This window comes from Chinchilla lanigera, unplaced genomic scaffold, assembly GCF_000276665.1.
Source record: "Chinchilla lanigera isolate Chin_1 unplaced genomic scaffold, ChiLan1.0 scaffold00020, whole genome shotgun sequence".
Classification (NCBI taxonomy): domain Eukaryota; kingdom Metazoa; phylum Chordata; class Mammalia; order Rodentia; family Chinchillidae; genus Chinchilla; species Chinchilla lanigera.
Genome location: NW_004955421.1, coordinates 8754042 through 8775979, shown reverse-complemented (window position 1 = coordinate 8775979; position 21938 = coordinate 8754042). Strand labels below are relative to the sequence as shown.

General features: G+C 41.6%; 1 protein-coding gene across 7 annotated transcripts in view; it reads left to right on the top strand.

Moving 5' to 3' along the window:
- LOC102003352 (inositol 1,4,5-trisphosphate receptor type 1) overlaps positions 1-21938 on the top strand; it is a gene marked incomplete in the record, with an annotated part of 324788 nt that overhangs the window by 152072 nt on the left and 150778 nt on the right. For 5 of the 7 annotated variants that reach the window (XM_013513713.1, XM_013513710.1, XM_013513714.1 and 2 more), the window contains 16 exon segments: positions 1756-1855; positions 2782-2942; positions 3975-4116; positions 5519-5677; positions 7165-7337; positions 8870-8989; positions 9930-10124; positions 12619-12870; positions 13364-13505; positions 14439-14619; positions 15623-15810; positions 17934-18072; positions 18710-18764; positions 20895-21060; positions 21137-21307; positions 21778-21843. In XM_013513713.1, coding sequence (XP_013369167.1) covers positions 1756-1855; positions 2782-2942; positions 3975-4116; positions 5519-5677; positions 7165-7337; positions 8870-8989; positions 9930-10124; positions 12619-12870; positions 13364-13505; positions 14439-14619; positions 15623-15810; positions 17934-18072; positions 18710-18764; positions 20895-21060; positions 21137-21307; positions 21778-21843 — 2410 coding nt within the window. 7 annotated transcript variants of the gene reach the window in all.

Here is a 21938-nt window from a genome sequence, read left to right as displayed (position 1 = left end):
TCATGCTTCTTGTCTGTCTGCTGTTACGACTGATTACTTGCTGTGTATTCATCTTGTCTCACTAATGGGACAGTAGGTTCTTTAACTGCAAGACTTATGTCATTATTTCTTCTGCTTTGTTAGGAAAAAAAGCAAAATTGAAAACATTGTAAATATGAGGCATGCTCACTGTAGAAATGAACAACAAAAGCAAAAATGCCTAAAATCATCTAGAGAATAAACCAGTAAATAAAAATTAAAAACAATTCAGCCATTCACCGTGCACTGCTTTCAAGATTTTGGTTTGCTAGTTTCACGTGGGTCTCTGGACACACAGCGATGATTGTCTAATTTATCATAAATAGGGCCATAAACTGTTTTACCTTTTTGACCAAAAATATGTTCTGCCCATGTTTCCAAGCAAATGAGTGTCCCTTGTTAGCGTTTTAAGTAATGATACAGTATTCTGTTGTGTGTACTACAGTTAACTCCTCCTTTACTGAAACATTGAACTGTTTCTAGTTTTTCACCATTGTAAGCATTGCTTTGTTGAACATCTTTGTGCCACGTTTTGCTCCCATGCTATCATCTCGTAATGAAAATATCTAACACTGGAGCTGCCAGATGAAAGGAGAGATACATATTACACGATATAAAGTGCCTGACTCCTCTGCAGAGTCTTAGCTGATTGCCCTCTCTTCCAAATCACGGGCAGTGTGCAGGGCCTGGAGTGTAGCCCCGCGGTGGAGCTCCTGCGTAGCATTCACCAGGCCAACAACCAACGTGAAATAAAACAAGCAAAATCAGTGCACGGGATCACTCATTTCCCTGACCTCTTGTTGATACTGGGTTTTGTTAGTCTTACAACATTTGATGGAATAAAATGGCATTTTGCTTTAAACAATGTAAATGTTACGCTAAGAAGATTGAATGCATGACTTATGTGCATGTTGGCCATTTATATTTCCTTATTAAATTACTAGTCTTTGTTCTTTACCATTTTCATTTCTATTATTCATGCTTTTCGTGTTGATTTGCCAGCACTCATGTGTATGGGTTATTAACCTTCTTATGCCATGTGTTTCTTTTGTTTTCCCAGGCTGTTGTTTTTCTTTCAACTTTATGATAAACATTTATATATACAGAGATACCATACTTGCTCTACAGAAGATTTAAAATCTTAACTATATAATAAAGTTTATCCTTCTTTTACTTTAAAATTTAGTAATCTTGCTGAGCACTCAGGAGGCTGAGGCAGGAGAACTGCCAAGAGTTTGAGGCTGGCCTGGGCTACTTAGTGAGTTCAAGGCCAGCCTAAACTACGTAGGGAGACTCTGTTTCAAAAAAATATTTAGTGACCTTACACTTTATTACATGTTTTAAAAAACTTTTTCTACCATAAGATGAATGGTAGGAATTTGTATTCCATTTTTTGCTTTATTGACTCATATGAAAATTTTAGCTCTTATTTTATTGCCTCAGTAAGTACTTTTTGTTGCCATGCTTAGCTTGTGCTTTGATATTTATTCATAATATGCTTTGGTATTTAGAAATAGCAGCATATCACAATAAACTGAGAGTCATTATGAATTATTTTCTATTGTAAATAAATGAGAACATGACTTGGACCAGAACCATTTACTCCTAATTATATATTGCCCGGTGTATGGAGCAGAGAACCATTCTGGTATTTCTATTTTCATGGAATATCTTCTAGACCAGCTGCAGAGTAAAGCGGAATAATTCTTCTTCTAAAGTCCTTCTTTTTCCCTTCAGGAACTCCTATGTACGACTCAGACACCTGTGCACTAATACATGGGTTCACAGCACAAATATCCCCATTGACAAGGAAGAAGAAAAACCTGTGATGCTTAAAGTAAGTCCCTAAGCTTAGCTGCCTCCCCTCAGTCACATGCTACCTAATGCAGCGGCTCCTTTGAGGATATATGGGGAAAATAGAACAATGAAGTCCCTCCTTTCCTCTCTGCTTCCCGCCAACTTTCTCTCTGTCTCTGTCTCTCTCTTTCCCTCTGACTTTGGCAAGCTTGAATGCTTGAATGGGATGAAACAGTTTTCTTCAAAGGATGTGGTGAAGCAAACATAGGCTTTTGAAATAACCGTGGCTACTACTCTAGTGCTTGAGCACTTCCTTGGTTTTGCATCTGAAGGATGATTTTGGCTAGGGAAATATTTGCTTGTGCCTTGAGGTTCATCAAATATCTATTTGATTTTCCCTAATCCTTTTTGTTTCTCTGTGTATTAGAGCATGCTTCCAGCAAGCCCCCTAGCCCCTTTTTACCTCTCTCCCCTTCTTCTCTAGAATCATAAACACAGAGGTGAGATTTTCCTTTGGAAGTGAAGATTATGCTTACCATCTTTTTTGTGGTGATAGAACAGATTACTGGATTTTTCTTCTACTTTATTTTCAGGCATATAGCAAAGTTGAAGAAATGAGAAACTGTCTATATAATACTCTCTGATTATAATCAATAATTACCATTCATTATATTTACTTTTTCTCTATTACTAAACATATTCTTTGATTATAAGAATCTTATATGTTTCATCAGACAAATTAAACTATAAAATGATAGTAGTGTCCCTTTTCCTAACGCACCAGTCCCTGTAATACCAATTTCCACAGGTAACAGTGGTTGTTGTGTTTGGAGTACATACTTCCACAGACTTTGATTTTAACTCTTAAGTTTTTTGGATTTCCCAATAGCCTATAAATGGAGTATTCAATTAATGTCTTACTCTCCCAATCCGAGATTACCCTACAAAGACCGCCTTGAATTTCAGATTGGCACCTCTCCTGTGAAGGAGGATAAGGAAGCCTTTGCCATAGTTCCTGTTTCTCCTGCTGAAGTTCGGGACCTAGACTTCGCCAATGATGCCAGCAAGGTGCTAGGCTCCATCGCTGGGAAGCTGGAGAAGGGTACCATCACCCAGAACGAGAGAAGGTGAGGCTTTTGTATGTGCAGGACCAGGGGGCCTCTTCTGCTGTGCATTTGGGTAGTGAGCGAATGGTGACTCTGAACAGTTGAGAGAGTAGTTGTCTTGGGTACTTTTCTCTCATTGCTGAGACAAAATACCCACGACCCAGAATTAAGGAAAGAAAGATTTATTTAGCTCACAATTTATGGAGATATCAGTCCATAGTCCGCTGGCTCCAAGGCAGGGTGGTATGGCACAGGCAGCAGAAGACAGCAAAAGCAGCAAGAGCAAAAAAAGTAGGGGAGCCTCTTTTCTTCTCTTATTTTGCATGCCAGCTATCCACCCACACCAACTCCATGCCCTTTTCTTGCACAGGCTCAGGATGTTTACAAAACAAGGACCCTGGCCCCCTGCTGAGTCACTTAGTTAACCTTCTAAACTTCTCAGATTGACACCAGGTATCAACCATAGCAGTAGTAGTCTGAGCGTCTGTAGGAGGCTTTCTGTTTTGTTTTCCAGAAATAGATTGTGTGTGTGTGTGTGTGTGTGTGTGTGTGTGTGTGGTAGGGAGTGAACCCAGGGTCTTTACACTGAGCTACATCTACAGCTCTTTTTAAATATTTTTATTTTGAGACAGGGTCTTGATAAGCTGCCAAATTGCCCAGATTGGGCTTGAATTTGTGGTCCTCCTGCCTTAGCCTTCCAGAATGTTGGGGTTATAGGCATGCACCACCATGCATGGGTAGAAATAGATAAATTTGCGTTCACTTTTTTGAGAGTCTCTAACGTTGTAAAGGTATCCCTTGACCTGCTAACTTGGTCCTGCAATTATTTTACTAGGTATCAGGGGTTTAGAATTCCCCTTGGTGGAATTTAATGTCTGTGGTCTGTGTTTCACTCTTTTTGGTAATTGACCTTGGCTGTGGATTTTAACGCTATTGGGAAAAATAGGTCTTCTCCTGTTTGACTGGTCCACAGGGCCTGCAGGCTTTTGAGGCGAAGCTCCCAGCCTGTTGTATATTAAGCACTGTGTCTCTAAAAGCCTCTTCCCTTCTAAGGTCGGTTACCAAGCTGCTGGAAGACTTAGTTTACTTTGTCACCGGTGGTACTAACTCTGGCCAAGACGTGCTTGAAGTGGTGTTTTCCAAGCCCAACAGAGAACGGCAGAAGCTGATGAGAGAACAGAACATTCTCAAGCAGGTCAGTGAGATGTGATGTGTTTGGTGGCTGGCTTTACAAAAAATTTGTGGGATCTCTTACCTAATAGAGGAACGTGGCTGATTCCCATTGGAAGATTTGACAATTGAGTTTTTTTTTAATGGAACTTATTTTCATATCAGTTCTAAATTCATAACAAAATTAAGAGGCAAGTTACAGAGAGTTCTTCTGTGACCTCTGCTCCCTCACTGTCAGCATCCTGCACCAGTGTGGAACATTTGTTAAAATCTGTGACCCTATGTTGATACACCATTGTCACCCAAAGAAACATATTAATTACATATCTCATAGATCTCCCTGGGAACCGGCATCTGGGACGGTTTTCGCCTATTAGATTGTGATAGGCAAAATGCATGTTTCAACAAGGATTTGAAGTCTAGAAGTAGGTCCTATCCAGCTGTTTCATATGTTGAGTCCCAGTTAGACCTCTGGCTTAATGCCCATTCTCATTTCTACAATAACAATTCAAAATGATGTGATTCCATAGCAGGAACACTGGCCAGTCACTTACGTAGGGTACTGTATTTATGGGACTTATCTTCATTCATTTTTACAGCACCCTTGTGAGAAAAGTGTTGTTCCCTGCATTTCTCTAGTGAGAAAATAGCTTGCTTTGACCATGATTTGTAGAGCGAGGCAGTGTTAACCAAGATCAAGCTGACCTAGTTGAGTATCAGAATTCCATTTATTTTAACCTTATTAGGCTTGACAATCCAGGACAAAATCAAGCAGCCTAGAAAATATGCTCTGAGATTTTACAAGATGGTGGATGTTTCCATAGCATTACACTGTGAGAGAGGTCTTTAGTGACATTTTATTTGTCAAGAATTATTGTTGGTGCAGCAGATGTCAGTGTCTTGTACCAAAGGGATTGGATATGATCTTAGGAAGCAAGGAGAATGGCTTCAAAAACTGTTACAAAGGCCAGAAAACTTTCCTCTGGAAGTTGTAGGTCTGCCCAGTTCACAGTGTTAGCATGTACCTGGGGGGAACTGTGCAGATGGCTCAGCTGGAAAGCTCTACTTTCTGTTCCTGAAACCTGGCTTCATCAGGCCTTCCTACTCTTTTTGAGGGCTTAGAACCAATGCTGCTTTGCTTCCATCTCCATCCCTGAAAGAATAAAGGAATGCAACCTAGAACCTGCTTATTCCAATTGTGTTCTTTACTTCTTTGCTGTAAACTCTTCCCTCTCAAGTCTCTGAGGATGAGTTAGGTCCAGGTGGACGAGTCAGTGAGTGCCCAGTCTCAGTAGATGGGCTGAGTGCAAGTTGCAGGCTGTTATGTGCTTGGATGGGGAAATTTTGCTGTGTAATCTAGTTCCCCCTAAGGTCGTATTCCTTTAAAAACACCAAATGATGGCAGTCTTCACTATTTTCACAAACAGATCTTCAAGTTACTACAGGCCCCATTCACAGACTGTGGCGACGGCCCAATGCTCCGTTTGGAGGAGCTGGGGGACCAGCGGCATGCTCCTTTCAGACATATCTGTCGGCTCTGCTACCGAGTCCTGAGGCACTCGCAGCAAGACTACCGGAAGAACCAGGTAGGGAGGAAGAATGGATGGGAGTGGATTGTTGGTTTCCTCCCGGAGTTCATTCCTGTGCTTTGCTCGGTAATTATGCTGCACATGTATTTGTTTAGTGGATAGAGACTAGTTTAGTGTTAAATTTGTCTTAATTTTCATTCTCTGGTCTTTAAACTTTCCTGTGTAGTTAAAGGTTTTTATTGTGTTGCCAGGAAGACAGTGTGACTCGTAAGTAAAACTTTAGATGTATGATCGTGTCAGCAGCCTGTGGTTGCTTTAGATCAATGACGGTGAACCTCTTAGAGACTTGAATGCCCAAACTGCAACCCAAACCCACTTATTTATCACAGAGTGCCAACACTGCAATTACATCTGAGGGGTGAGGTTTCAGTTTAGAAAAGAGAAATGTTATACAACTGTTATGCCGTGCTTGGCTGCGGGGATGACTTGGTTTGCGTGCTACAGAGAGGGTTCCATGTGCCTCTGTGGCACGGATTCCCCGCCGCTGCTTTAGATCCTCCTCTGGTGCACTAGTGCCCTTCCTGGCTAGCGCCAGAGAGGAGATTTGCTCCTGTCTGCATTCATTGGATGAGGATATGTCAGGGCCTCTAGTGGGTGCCAGAACATAACGTCATACATGAGGAAGCTAAGCCTGTCCCTTTTACTACTGTTGGACTGAACGTGTTAGTTGTTGATGGATTCTGTGCTAGTTGGCAGAGGAGTATCCCCTGCAGGCTGATGAATTCCCAAACATGCCTCCTTACTAAGTATCAGCTGAAAAGTGGCCCATGTCCCTCATATTAATCCTGAATCATTCCCAGGGTTTTGGAATTAATGAAGAGAAGTTAAAGCCGGTTTTAAGGACCATTTGAACTTTGAACAAGCAAACAGTCTTTCCAGGGCAGGGAAATACATTTGACTAGAAACAAACAACTGTTCATGAGAGGCTTCCTAGAGTTCACAGATTTTTTCTGTAAACTGTGATATCTGATCCCAAAAGAGGGAAGACGAAGAGTCCTAGATCCTGTGAATACGCTTGCTTGGATTAGGCATTCCTGACATTTTTCTACTGCCCATTGACTTTAGAAAAGGAACTTCTACCCCAGGAAAGAAAACAAAATGGGGTAACATTGTTCCAAACGTCTAGGTAGGCTTCATCTGTGTTTATTCAACTGCACATAGGAGTGTGGTGCAGTGAAGTTCTCTTTAATTAGTAATAAAATCAGGGCTGATGAAAACTTTTGAGCTTTTCAACAATAAGTCATTAGAGTAAAATTTATACTGTACACTTAACATATCTTTGCATAAGGTCAAGATTTGTCCTAGTGACACTGTGTGGCAGGTTTAGTGACATGAAGGTGTGACAGAGTTTGCAGCTGTTGTCCTGGGCTGTAATTTGCCTGCTGAGTGGTAGTTCTTATCAGGAGTGTCGGTACTTTTCTTGTTTTAGTTTTAACCACACTGTCTTTTTTTTTTTTCCTGCTGGTTTTTCCTTTCCCGAAAAGGAGTACATAGCGAAGCAGTTTGGCTTCATGCAGAAGCAAATTGGCTATGATGTGTTGGCTGAAGACACAATCACTGCCCTGCTCCACAATAATCGAAAACTCCTGGAAAAGCACATCACTGCTGCGGAAATCGACACATTTGTCAGTCTGGTGCGAAAGAACAGGGAGCCGAGGTGAGGCGCCTGTCGCATTGACTGGGGAGCACAGGGCCTGTGCACTCAGGATGCAGTGACTTAGCTGGTCCTGGTGCTTCTTACCAGGCTTGCTTTCCTTGCGGTTGCCAGTGGCAGCTTTTCTCTGGGCAGGTCTCAGTGGCTTTTGAATGCATAGTGACAAGAATACAGTATTGGAATGAGACTCCACAGAGAATCCTCACCCTATGTTTATCAACTGATAACCATGGTGTTCTAAGACTGCATTTCCTCATCTGCTAAATAGGTCATTATGAAACTTAGGTAAAAATAAATACCTCAAGTGCCTGGAACGTAGAAGATATCCAGTAAATGACAATCACAGTTGGTCACTTGTTCTTGTTTTAGCACCTCCTGAATATCAATTAGAACACCCTTGCCCCAAACTGAGCATTAGGAATCTTTTGTAGACTTAGTTGTTACTTGAGTGCTTTATTATACATTATTTCTTTGTCTGTACATGTACTGCGTATTCAAACCAGTGCCTCATGCATGTTAGGCAAGTGCTGTAGAGATGAGCTATATCCCCAGCCTGCTTTATTTCATTTTGAGGCAGAGTCTCACTAAGTTCCCCGGGCTGACCTAGCGGTCACAGTCCTGTTTTAGCCTTCTGAGGGGCTTCTACGTGTGTACCACCATGGCTGGCTCGTTAGTAAATTCTACCCACTGTATCTTATTCACACAGGTCTGCCCACCTCCCCTTTGTCCTCTACCTATCTCTGCCGTCTTCTGTTCTGCTTCTGATTGAGACGCACTTTACCTGAAATGAAGCAATTTACAATATGGGCATCATGAGTGATCCCACTGGAGAGTTGACAGGGCTGTTATAAAAATAAATATTGGGCTGGGGATTTAGCTCAGCGGCACAGCGCCTGCCTGGCAAGCGTGAGGTCATGAGTTTGATTACCGGTACCGGAAAACAAACAAACAAAATATATTGCAAGCCATAAAAATGAGCACCATTTTATGGAGTCTGGTCAAATACTAGGTAGTGAGCTAAGGGAGCACTTTGCATGAGTTATCTCATTTAACCCTCAGGACAGTGCTGAGAAGTTGTGCTGTATCTTTTTCTTTCGAAAACTGAGGCACAATGAGGTTAAATAATTTCTCCAAATAACAGTCCATGTCAGAACACAGATAGTTAGCATTTCAGGGTTCCACCCGGCCCAGGCAGCCAGACGTCAGAGCCTGGTTCCAGCCGCACTGGTTGCGCTCTGTCGGCACCATTTCTTCCTGATGTGATCTTCTTTCTTGCCTTCTCTTCTTTCTCAGTTTCACCTTATCACTTTTTCACTGGCCAGAGTCACTGCCATATTTACTCTTCTGCTTTTTTCTTTCATCCTCTCCCTGATGTCTGTATTTCTAACGGTGCTGTGGTCATTGGCCCTGAAGCCTCCATTGTCCCTGACTTGAATGAAAGGAATGTGGGACCTGTCTGCGTTAGGAAGAGTCCTGCTCTATGAGCTGAACCGCTGTTCTCTTCACAGAAAATGTGTTGTTTCTGTTTTGGGTAGGTTCTTAGATTACCTCTCCGACCTCTGTGTCTCCATGAACAAATCCATCCCAGTGACCCAGGAACTGATCTGTAAAGCTGTGTTGAATCCCACCAATGCAGACATCCTCATTGAGACCAAGTGAGTGGGGTCTGGGGAGGTAAAATGAAAGTCAAGAGGGGCGGTTAGAAGAAAAGTAAGTGGTGCAGTAGGTGACTGTCTCAGGAGTAATGAAACACAGCCCCTTCATTTTTTCAGTTTGACTGGCATTTGATGTCCGTTTTACAAGTCCTGCTTCATGGAGGGATTTTGTTTTTTGTGTGGACTTCTGTACAGCATGGTATCTCTTCCTTTACCTACCAGTTTAAAAATCATACAAGCTCACCAGGGAGCATTGGACACATCCTTAGTTTAATTTTAAGAGTTGAAAGTTCTTGAAGTGTGATAATGAATACAAAATGATAAAGATGTAATTGTGATAGTCAGTGTTAATATTAAGTCAATATTGGGAAGAGTTTTGAGTTAGAATATTCAGACAGTATCAGGCCACAGAAGTTGTAGTAATAGTAGTGATTCATTTTTATTAAAAGAGCAGTTTCCTGATAAAGAATAGTGCAATAATATGGGCAGGATTTAAAAGATTATGTCCAAGGTAGTGTTTTTGTTTGTTTCTGATACATAACTTAATTTGGGGCTTCCGTTAATGCAGTGTTTCTCAGCCTTGGCATTTTGACATTTGAGGGTGAATAATTCTTTGTGGCGGGCCATTTCTTTGTGTATGTTGTGGAATATTTAGTAGCATCCCTGGCTTTTGCCTATGAAATGGCCATAACACTCCCTCCTTTCAGTTGTTACACGCAAAACTCTCTCCAGATATTGCCAGATGTCCTCAGGTGAGCAGAATCAGCCTAGTTGAAAACCCATTGGGTTAAAGTATATGAAGAAGTTCATCACTTGGACATTTGTGACTCAGCAAGTGAGAGAAGTAAAAAACTGGCTTTCTGTGTGTCTTCAGGGTGGAAGGGAGGCTAGATTTCAGCGGATTTAAAAATAATGAATTTACCCTCCTATTCTTTCCTAGGTTGGTTCTTTCTCGTTTTGAATTTGAAGGTGTTTCTACCGGAGAGAATGCTCTGGAGGCAGGAGAAGACGAGGAAGAGGTGTGGTTGTTTTGGAGGGACAGCAACAAAGAGATTCGTAGTAAGAGTGTCAGGGAATTGGCACAGGACGCTAAGGAAGGACAAAAGGAAGACCGAGATGTTCTCAGCTACTACAGGTGAGTTGGGAGACCGTCGTAAGGTATCCCACAAGAGTGGCTGTGAGGAATATATTGCTTGTTTGATTACTCAACCAGCCAGGAATCGCAAGAGTTCATCTGATAAGGTTGTCTAGCAAAAAGACAGATGTGTGTCTTCTCAGTTTAGAGTGCAAATTGTCATCAGTGCTTGGTCTGTGGATAGCTGGGTGTGTCTAGATCCTGGGAAGGAGGTGAGCCTGAATCTGCCGCTGGTAACAGTTTATCTTTAAGAAACACAGCACATATATATTGCAGTAGTTAAGAGTCCGGCTTTCGGGTGAGACTGTGAGTTCAAACCCTGACCTCCTAATAGTGTTTTGACTTTGGTAAAGTTTGACTTCATGCTCCAGTTTCTTTATCTGCAAACTAGAGTAATAGTCCCAGTCTTCTAGAACCTTTACAGACAGACCTAGAAAAAAATGCCTCTCTGTGTGCTCATGTATCTGTATTTTTATCTACTTGTATATAATCTGTGCAAATTAATAAAAGCCTTGGCTTTATACTAATACCGGTGGAGTATCCCTAGTACAAAAAACTGAAATTGAAATCTGAAACTTTTTGAGCCTCAGCTTGATGCTCATATAGCTTTAAGTTTTGGAGCATTTAAAATTTTCCCATAAGGGACATTTGATATGGGCAAAGTCTCTGCAAATATTCCAAAATCTGAAAGGCCTCAAAATCTGATACTCTGGTCCCAAGCATTTCTAATGAGGGATACACAGCCTGAATTTCCAATTCTATTCCAACCCCCTAGGGTTTACTGAAACCCTCACTCTTCCCACTTTAACTCCTTATGCTGCCGTTGTTGCCGGGTTGTTCACCTGTGTACTCGTGCCCGTTACATGTCGCCAGAGTCCCCGGTGTGTCCCTGACCCTAGTGCTATGCCTATTAGCCCTGCCACCTGAAGTGATAGGCAGGGAAAGAAAAGAAAAGGAGGGAAATGAGGCAATACATGTTTTTAAAAAGAGAAAGGAAGGGAAGGTAAAGCAACAATTTCAGTTCTTTTTAAGAAAATGAATGAAACTTCTTATTTAAAATGTCTTTTCTTACCTCCTGTATTCTACTCTTTTCCCTTCAGTTCACACATGTGATGTTCATCCTTTCAGTTTCTTTGTGTATTTACATTCTACTGTGTGTGTGTGCACCCGCAAATCACATATAATATTTTTTAGTTCCTAAAATTTTTATATAAATGCTACAAATAATCTGAACCTTACCTTATTCAGTATTGTTTCTCAAATTATAAGTGTGAGTAGAGGTAGACCATTTCCTTACTTTTAACTGTTGAATAGTTTTCTATTTTATTAAAATACCACGTTTTTATCTAGGTTTGACATACCATCATATACCACGATTGAATTCTTCATGTCAGGAAGCATCCTCATTTAAGTTTACCTGTATAGACAGGAGTTCCCTTTCCATGTCAGGAGCTGGACTGGCAGATTTTAAAAGTTACTAAATCATCCCATATTGGATGTTTCAAAGTACAATCTCATCAGTTGTAGATAGTAACTTTTGTTTCCAACTGTCTTTGCTCAATTTGAATATGGTGATGCTTTTTAATTTTTTTAATCTTTTGAATGTAATATAAAATATCTAAAATTGCATTTTACTGGTATCTAATGAGGTCGAGGGTACTTTCAAATCATGGTTGTTGGTAATACCATGAGGATTTCAAATTCAGAAACCAGAATTTGCCAGTTTGAAAGCTTATGGCTTTCTTACTAATTCATATTGCAAGGGTGTGTATTCTTTTAATGCCTGGTGAATCTCTCAGGTGGATGAGAGAGCCTCAGCAATTCCAGTTCAGCTTAATAAAGTTCACTTGTAATCAGATGAGGAAGAAAAGCGAGAAGTCGCCCACTCTTGTATATCAAACATTTTTTGTGTGTGTAGGAATTGGAGTAACTTACAGAGAGCCTGAAGAGCCTCAGGAGATCCTACAAATACTCAAAATTTCTGAAAAAGTTTTATATGGATGATATCATTAACATTTCCTGTGTGATCTTTAATATACATACTGCATAAAAATACAACTAAAGAGCTAGAACTAGACAATTAAAGGGGATAAAATAAAGAATTAAGGTGGGTTATGTACATGTATCAACTTCCATGATGAATCTAATCATTGTGTACTGCTAACATGTATTAATAAGAAAAGGTTTAAAAAGATAAGCAAGGAAACAGTAGAACACAGTGGTAATGTTACTGTTATAACGCAAATGGATAGACATGTCACTACTGGCTGTTGACCTGTACTATCTGGCATACTGTGAACTTTCCCTTTATCTGCTTAATACAAGAGCCAAACTTTGATATACAGACATCATTTAGGGATGATGATATTTAAGTTCAGATGGCCAAAAGTCACTACTGTGAAAGTTGGGGCTGCTCAGGCTACCCTGCTGTGTGGTTCCATTGGTCCTGAATGATTTCTGGGGCATGAAGCCTGTATCGCTTTTCTTTCTGCAGGTATCAGCTGAACCTCTTTGCTAGGATGTGTCTGGACCGCCAATACCTGGCCATCAATGAAATATCAAGCCAGCTGGATGTAGATCTCATTCTCCGCTGCATGTCTGACGAGAACCTGCCCTACGATCTCAGGGCATCATTCTGTCGCCTCATGCTTCATATGCATGTGGACCGAGATCCTCAGGAACAAGTTACTCCTGTGAAATACGCCCGCCTCTGGTCAGAGATCCCCTCCGAGATTGCCATTGATGAGTGAGTCTGGCTCCTTCCCCAGTTAAGACCTTGCAGCACCTTAAAACCTCATGCTTGTGATGCTCTGTGCAGTAGCAGATCAATTGCATATGGCCCCATAGATCCCAGAAGAAAGTTGGTTTTTTTTTCTTTAATCTTATAATTGAGTGGCCAGCAAATATTTCATTCCTCAAGAAAGTATGGTTGTGTTTTTGTGTCTCTTGTTTATTGCTTTCTTTCATTCTATGAATATTTGAATGTGTGCTGTCTGCCAAGATCAAGAACATTAGTGAACAAGCTAGAAAACTATCTGTGTGCCAGTGGGGAAAGACAGGCAATAAACAAGATGAATGACTAAAATATGTACGAGATGGTGTGTGCTGAGGGGGAAAAATACAGAAGGGTCCAGGGACAGGAAGCATCGGAGGATGTTGACTTTTGCGGTTAGGCAGCCAGGGAGAGCCTCTCTTGGAAGAGCCTGACATTTTATGTCCTCTTTCCCCATTTCTTTCAGCTACGATAGTAGTGGTGCATCCAAAGATGAAATTAAGGAGAGATTTGCTCAGACCATGGAATTTGTGGAGGAGTATTTAAGAGATGTTGTGTGTCAGAGGTTTCCTTTTTCTGATAAGGAGAAAAATAAACTTACATTTGAGGTAAGACATGATGAAAGGATCTATGTGTTTTATCTTCTTTTTGGTTGTCATTTTTCAATGGGGTAAATAGGAAATATTTTGGAGGTGGTGATATTTATCATTATGCTCCAATTTTGTAATTTAAAAAAAGGAATTCAATTCAGTTTTGTTCCTAAATAAAATAGAACTGGTACCATTCATTTGGCCTAATAGTAGTCGGGCTCTTGAAAGAAATACGGATAGTAAATTTAATAGTATAAAATGATAGAACGTTGCATTTGTTCTGTACTTTCTATTAAAAGTGACAGGAGAGAACCAGGCTGTCCATGGATGGGATTTTCCATAGATTAATCATTTGAGCAACATAAATCCTGACTACTTTTGAGTTAAAGTGTTTCTGTGACCCCTTTTGCCTTTTGGGAGTTATGTTTCTGAGGCTTGTGCTGTTGTCATCTGTATGGTGGGTATTACTTGGCCTGCCAAGTCTTACCCTTGGGAAACTGTGCATACCTAGGGCTTAGTTCAGTTTTTTGCCAACTAAACATCAAAACAGATGAGGAGTTTTGCAGAGGAGCTTTGCATGTTTTCATTTCTTTTCCCTCTTCTAAAACAAAATCAAATGTGTTAGGCTTGGTGATACATGCCTATAATCCTAGCACTCAGGAGGCTGAGGCGGGAGAATTGCCATGAATTCAAGGCCAGCTTTGACTACATAGTGAATTCAAGGCCAGCCTTGAGATAAGGTCTCACTGTGAACTCCATCTCAAAAGCTATCTCAAAACTCTATCTCAAAACCAAACCAAAGCAAACTAAACCCAAAATAAATGTTACCAAAAATTGCAAGCCTTCCCATTATAAAGAAGGTGAAAATTTGAAGTGTTAACAAGTCAACATCATTTGGAACGAAGGGTGCAGCTTATTTAGTACCATCTTCTTCCCTTTTGAACACAATAGGTTGTAAATTTGGCTAGGAACCTCATATACTTTGGTTTCTACAACTTCTCTGACCTTCTACGATTAACCAAGATCCTCCTGGCCATACTAGACTGTGTACATGTGACGACAATCTTCCCCATTAGCAAGATGGCAAAAGAAGAAGAGCATAAAGGTAACAATGATGTGGAGAAGCTGAAGAGTGAGTATCTGATGGTGCCCATACATCTGAGAGATGCCCTCGCAGCCTTCCCTGTCACGCCCTGTTGTGCCTCATTGCGTGATGCCTTGTCTGTCCTTGTCCATTCCTTCCCGCCTCCTCATTATGATCATTTTCAAATATAGAGAATAGCTGTAAGAGCGGGTCCATGGACTGTCTATACCCATGGTGGGAGTCAGTGACTACTAACACTTGGCTGTCTTGCCTTCGTGTGTATCTGTGCGCATATTTCAAGGAACAATTTTAAAGTGACCTAGCACTTTGAATGTTTGTCTCTCAAAAATACATGCCCTGTCATTGCCTTTCATATTCAAAGGCCCTTGATAATAATATTCACATATGTATATGTTAAAATACCATTCAGACTTGTATCTTGGTATTTCTTAATACTTTGTGAATTCTTTGTGAATACAAATGTCTGCCTTTGTATGTTTATTTCTTCCTCTGTTTTAGAATCAGAATAAGCACACAGTAGGTCTCATGTATCGTTTAACTTTCTGTAGCTGGAAGAGAATAAAAAAGCTATATTGACTCATCTTGCATGATTTGCTAAGTTCTGTGCTGCATTGTTTTTTGCATCCATTTTATCCTGTCATTGAGCTTTTCTCATTTAAATGTAAGGAAACAGCATGAAAAGAATATAAATATAATATACCCCACAGCATCACTTTTGCTTGCACCCCTGGGAGCTGTGTCTTGTTAATGCTTAGCTTTGTGTAGAGTAACAAGCTCATAGTTGGTGACTAATAAAATGAACAAGTGAATTAATATACTCCTTTGGGGATGTCAAAGCCCATGTTCTTCCCACTACTCTCAGAAGTCTTCAGTTTTTTATGGAAAAACTTTTTCAGTTTCCCCGGGTCCTGAGAGTATGTTGTTAAACAGGGGCATGTTAAATAATTTATCTCAAAGACCTCATGCCCCTGCCAGATGTCACAGCACGCTCTGTAGATGTCCTGACCTTGGTCTGTGCTGGCCCTTTCAGGCAGTAATGTCATGAGGTCTATCCATGGAGTTGGAGAACTGATGACCCAGGTGGTGCTCCGGGGAGGAGGCTTTTTGCCCATGACTCCTATGGCTGCCGCCCCCGAAGGCAATGTGAAGCAGGTGGAGCCTGAGAAGGAGGACATCATGGTCATGGACACCAAGTTGAAGATCATTGAAATACTCCAGGTATGGAGCAGGTTGCATGGAGGATGCCCTCGGGGAATTGTGCAGATCTCCTCTCTTTGATGGAGCGCAAGCCTCCCTGGGAATAAAATGGAAAAAATTTTAGCTTATCTCTTCATATCATTAATGAACTGGGTCCTCTTAATCCCTTCATTGTCATCCCCTGGTTATCTCATCCCTGTCCGTACAGTCATGCCAGGACTCCCTGTAGTTATGTTGACTTTCTGTCATTTTAGACTCCTCATCTGTACCCATGGCATCCAGCCTTTGCTTAGAATTTGTTCACCATGCTTCACCCATAGCTGAATTCCCTGCTTACTGTTCATAACCTAATTCAGGCTTCCATTGAATTTGCAAAATATTTCTCCCCTCCTTTCTTGCTCTCCCATTCATTCATCCATTCGAGCAAATATTTCTTAAGACCAATTCTGTGTCAAATCCCTCTGAGCACTGGGGAGCCAGCAGTGAACCAAGGAGATTAAATCCTGCTCCTGAAGCACGTACATTTGGAAATGTAGCGTAGGCGTGTATTTAAAAGTCAGTCCCAAGAGACATTAGAACTTAAAGAAGGGTCAGGATGGTTTGGGGGCCCCTGGGGGCGGGGGTAGGTTGTTGTTTCTGGATGGGATTATCAGAGAAGGCCTCTCTTGTATGGTGATGCAATCAGAGATTGGCCTTGAGGCTATCTAGGAAGAGTTTCAAGATGGAACAGCAAATTCAAAGACTGTGAAGTGGGAATAAGTTTGGAAACAGGTTAGGTTCAAGAGAGAATAGGAGAAAATGAATCAAGTGGAGTAAATAAAATTCTCTTTGGGACAGTAGACCACTTAAACAATGGATACATCATAGCTACCATGTACATGTCTTACCCTAAGACATCTGACAGAAGTTTTCCCAGTAAGGAGCAAATGACCTTGTTGGAGAATAAGAATTACCTACTGGAGCCCAGGCTGAGCACAGGTTGTTGAGGAGCTGAGAGCTATAGTGAGGCTGAGAGTCTCAGACCCAGGACAGGCCCTTCGCTGTAGTCTGGGTCCCATGTCTTCTTCCCCACATGAACTTTGCTCTTAAAATCAGTCTCATTTCTATGTCAGCAAGTTTTGCCTGTTAACACAATTGCTTCCATCAGCCATGTGAGCTTGCTATAATTTTACAATGTTAAAAAAAGTATAACACAAATGAAACATTGCTGTCAACAGTTGTTCTCTGTACATCTTTCAACATCTCTATAATCATTTCACCCAGAGTTGCATGTATTTGCCCCACGTTTCAGCTCTCTGGGTCTTTAGCCTGTTCAAGTTGACACCTGAAGTAGCCGTCAGAGTTAGTTTTGTGTAATACTGAGTCTGAGGCTCTGAGAAGATACCAAGTTGGGTGTATTACGGTCAGTTGGAAACATAGAGAGCTTGGGGGAAAGCCAAACATCTGTCTCCATCTGGGAGAGGTGACATCCCTGAGATTGGGCAGGGTGGCCAAGTGGTCTAAGCAGAGGCAAGAAGAGAGAGGAAGGAAGGGATGTCAGTAAGGTCTTTAAGTAAATGGCAACTGGTTGATCCGTCTTTTCCAGTTCTAGTAATAATCATGGGAAAGGTGACTGCAGGAATAGAGGGTAAGGGAATATAGGAAGTCAAAAAAGAGGGAGCTCAGGGTATGCATCTAAATCAGAGCAAATAACCAGAAATACATTGAAATGTAAACCAACCTAATAGGTTGAAGTTTAAAACAAAACAAAATTTTCCTGTCACTTTTCTTAGATTCAAAGCAGCAGCTTCATTCTTCTCAGAGTTATGCCGAGTTGGCTTTTAGTACTTGCTAGAATGAAGTTGTATTTTCTAGAAGATGGAACAGGGAATGAGTGATTTAGTGTTGCAATTGTTAAATTAATTGCCGGGATGCAGAAGTTTATACTGTTAGCTGAGGAGCTGTGGGCAGACTTGATGTGCTCTGTGGAAGTCTGGTGTTGTTAACACAACCATTGAAATCTAAGCCAAATATTTGGCTCATTAGTGCTTAAGGTAATTGACACAGCTGATACCAGGCCCAGCCAGAGTGCAGTGGCTTGGCAAAGTGTTAAAGGTGGTATGTTAATGTAACCAATCTGTTTCCATTTCCACTTGAATCTTTAGTTTATTTTGAATGTGAGGTTGGATTATAGGATCTCCTGCCTCCTGTGTATATTTAAGCGGGAGTTTGATGAAAGCAATTCCCAGACTTCAGAAACATCTTCCGGAAACAGCAGCCAAGAAGGGCCAAGTAATGTACCAGGTTAGTTATTCCAGAATGGGATTGCAGCCATACAGTGGGACCTGGGTAAAGCAAAAACTGGGGCCCAAGCAGTGTCTTCTAGAAAAAGAATAGAATGCAAACTGTTTTGAGGATTACTGCATGTTAAAGACGAGATCCTGCGACTTACTCTTTGGGGGCAAGAAAATAAAGGACACATTGCTTCAGAGGTAGTTCTTATTGCCTCCGCTCTTGGAGACAGAAGCCAGTTGAGGTTTCTAGTGTTCAGGTTACCTAGCAAGTACTCAGAAAAGAAATACAGTAACAGAAACTCTCCAAGAAACCTTATTTGCCATGCCCCCGTTAAATCATGGTAGTTTTTGCCTACCAAGGAAATAGTAGGGAAGGGAAAGGGTAGTGATAGAAATAATACCCCTGCTGAGCCCCAAACTTTCTTGGAATAAAGCTGTCACTCTTCTTCAGGAAGGAGAAAAATGTTAGGAATGTGGGGGATTGGACAGTGTTATGTGCGTTAGCCTGGCACCATAGCTTTGAAGTACCTGATTTTAGAAGGTTTGGGGCTTACCCCAACAGCTGCCTCGGTAAAACTTCGGGGTAAATTTACCAACAGTGTGTGTTCAGACTGATGTGTCTAAAACGCTGTTGTCTACTTTTCCAGGTGCTCTTGACTTTGAACACATTGAAGAGCAAGCAGAAGGCATCTTTGGAGGAAGGAAAGTATATTTTCAGTTACTCTTTGGTAGAGGACTCTACATTGTTTAAAGCAGCTTCTGTAACTCTCAGAGGCTTTTCCTTGACTATACTAGTAATATTTAGTCTTTCTGCTCAGGTTGTTTTACTGCTCTTTTTGGAGCTCTAAGTACTCAAGTCACAGTTATCCTAAGTGGAGAAAGAGAGACAGAGACAGAGAGAGACAGAGAGAGAGAGAGAGAGACAGAGAGAGACAGAGAGAGAGAGAGAGAGAGAGAGATATCTCAATTGATCTTTCTTCCTCTGACCGAAAGGATTTAAGGAGGTGTCCTAAATGCATACATTATAAGATTACTTTTAAACAGTGAAGAAATAGATTCAAAAGAAAGGCCAGAAAGAGTAATGGGGCTCCGAATAGAGAGGTTACTAACATCTTGTGCTTCTTCCACTGATGGGCCGTGGTTTTATTCCTGAACTCTTTACAGTCAGTACAACAAAGATGACACAATCTGTTCTTTAATTGTTGCTAATGTGAGCTCCTCTTTGAAATACCATGTTGCTCAACTTCGACTTAAAACATTACTTTTATTGTGAGCTCATACACCTACTGCTAAAAGTTTGTACTGCTCCATGCACACATTTCTTACAGTCAGCACACCCAGTTTGCTCATCTGTGACTGCTCACCACCCTGCCTCAAAAACTTTAGGGATTAAGGTTCAACCGCCTTGTTTCGCACAGTTCTGCGGGCTGACTGGGACTAAGCTAGAAGGTTTGTCATGTAGCTGTAGTGAAGAAATAAGTGGCGCAGATACATCAAAGTTGTTTTACTCACATTTCTGGCACTTTGGCATGGATATATATGAGGCTGGGATCTCTCCCTCTCTCTCCACGTTTGTGCTTTTTTACAGCCTAGTGGCTATAAGAGCATCTATCGATCAAAGAGGACGAGCCACCACTGTGCAGACGTTAATTGCCACTCTGCTTGTGCTGTGCTTGCTAATGTCCCATTGGCCAGAACAAGTCCCATGGCCAAGCCCAGCTCACTGCCGAAGGGGACTCCATAAGGATGTGAACACTGCAAAGACCCAGTTTGTTGGGATCACAGTGTCACCAATCTACCTTCATACTTAATGTAAAACTTGTGAAATCTGAATTAATGACATATCTGTATGTTGCTAATGCATTTACTGTGGTGGGAAATGTTTTTCTAAGACTTACGAGTATTTTGAGTTCAGCGTGACATCACTTGCATGTGCCATGAGATAGCTCAGCTCACCAGCCTTGTTCCTCATGCTGAACAGGGTGAGCCTTCTTCCTGCCTTTTGGATATAGCATGCAGGTAGCATTCATGTGTGCAGTCCCCATTCTGCTTTTTTGTTAGCCTTTTTCTTGTTAGCCATGAAGGTCTCACTGTTCGTCATGCATTTGATCGTAAACACCACAGAGATGCTGATACATTAATGTACTAGTGGTATCCAGTAGGCTATTTGATATAGGATATGCCCATTAATTTTTTAATTATTTCAGTAGTGGACAAGTTATCATAGATATTGAGATAACCCCTGATAATGTGTTGATTAATCTCACTTTGAAGAACAGAATGAGTTTAATTGCTTTGTGGAAATACTGTTCAAGGCAGGGTCCATTAAACACTGCTTGTTACCAGTCACACAAAATAAACACAGAACAGAGAGTCATGGCTTGGCCACCCTTATGGCCATTTGACACTGTGGTGCCATCTCAGTGCTTGATCTGGTCTTTCACTACAGATCATTTGATAAGCATTGAGTCACAGCATCTTAAATAAAATGATAACTTAGGAGAAACATCCTTTTGAAGTTCTTGGCCCACATATGGAGCCCAATAGGAGAAGACTCTAATCTTTGTCTCAGGATCTGGTTGTAGCACAAGACTTGTTAGTTTGGGAGGGTACGGACTTTGGTTTAAAATTTGACAATGATAACATCTTACTTGTCCTCTGCCTTCTTAGCCAGTGTAGTTGAAGATAGAGCAAGATGGCAGTGTGAAGGGAGCTGATGCAGTGTGAAGTCATGTGAGAGGGAAGGGAGTATTAGAAATGTCTGGGCCGGGGTGTGCACGAGTGAGGTGTTTGTTGTTCACCTGGTCCCTCCGCTCTGGTGTGCCTCTGCAGTGAGGAGAACACCCCACTGGACTTGGACGATCATGGTGGTAGAACCTTCCTCCGCGTCTTGCTCCACCTGACAATGCACGATTATCCGCCCCTGGTGTCCGGGGCCCTGCAGCTCCTCTTTCGGCACTTCAGTCAGAGGCAGGAGGTCCTCCAAGCCTTCAAACAGGTAGCACCCTTGGCCAAGGTGTGTGTTGTCTGTCTGAGAAGCTGCTGTGTGCTTCTAATAGATTTCATTCGTTAAGGTTCAACTGCTGGTTACGAGCCAAGATGTGGATAACTACAAACAGATCAAACAAGACTTAGATCAACTGCGGTCCATTGTGGAAAAGTCTGAGCTCTGGGTCTATAAAGGACAGGGCCCGGATGAGATCACAGATGGTGTATCTGGTGAAAATGAGCATAAGAAAACTGAGGTGAGTGAGACACAAGTCAGGCTGCCCAAGTGCAAAGGTGCGCCAATTGAGATGAGGAAGCATCCTATCCTGTTCTTGGATAGAAATACAGAGTAGGGGATGGGCTTTATTAAGAGATCTGTTTCAAGTAGTCCAAGTAACCACTGTTGTCCTAGGAAGTAAGCTACAAAGTGAAGGTTCACCCATGTCTTTGGGCTGCCCTGTATTATGTAGATGAGACTTCCTTGGGGAGTGAATGATCACCAGGTTTCCCCTACAGATCCCCTTGGGAATGCACCTGTTCTCTAGCCATGGCCTGGCTTTGCCTCCTCTTCCAAAGGAGCTGAGTGTGAGGAGATGCGTTGGGCACAAACCCAGCATGACTGTTGGAAAACAGTACAAAACTCCCATAAAGGGTACTACCCATTCTGCCAATCCAGCAGCCACCCACAAGCTGTACCAACCATGGTTGTGTTCATTTTGTTCCTTAGGAGGGGAATAACAAGTCACAAAAGCATGAAAGTACCAGCAGCTATAACTACAGAGTGGTAAAAGAGGTAAGCGCACATCCACCTTTTTCTTCCTTCATTAATTTTCTGAGTAGCTTTAGTTAGTGATACTCAAATTGCAGGCACAAACCCGTTGGCCTTTT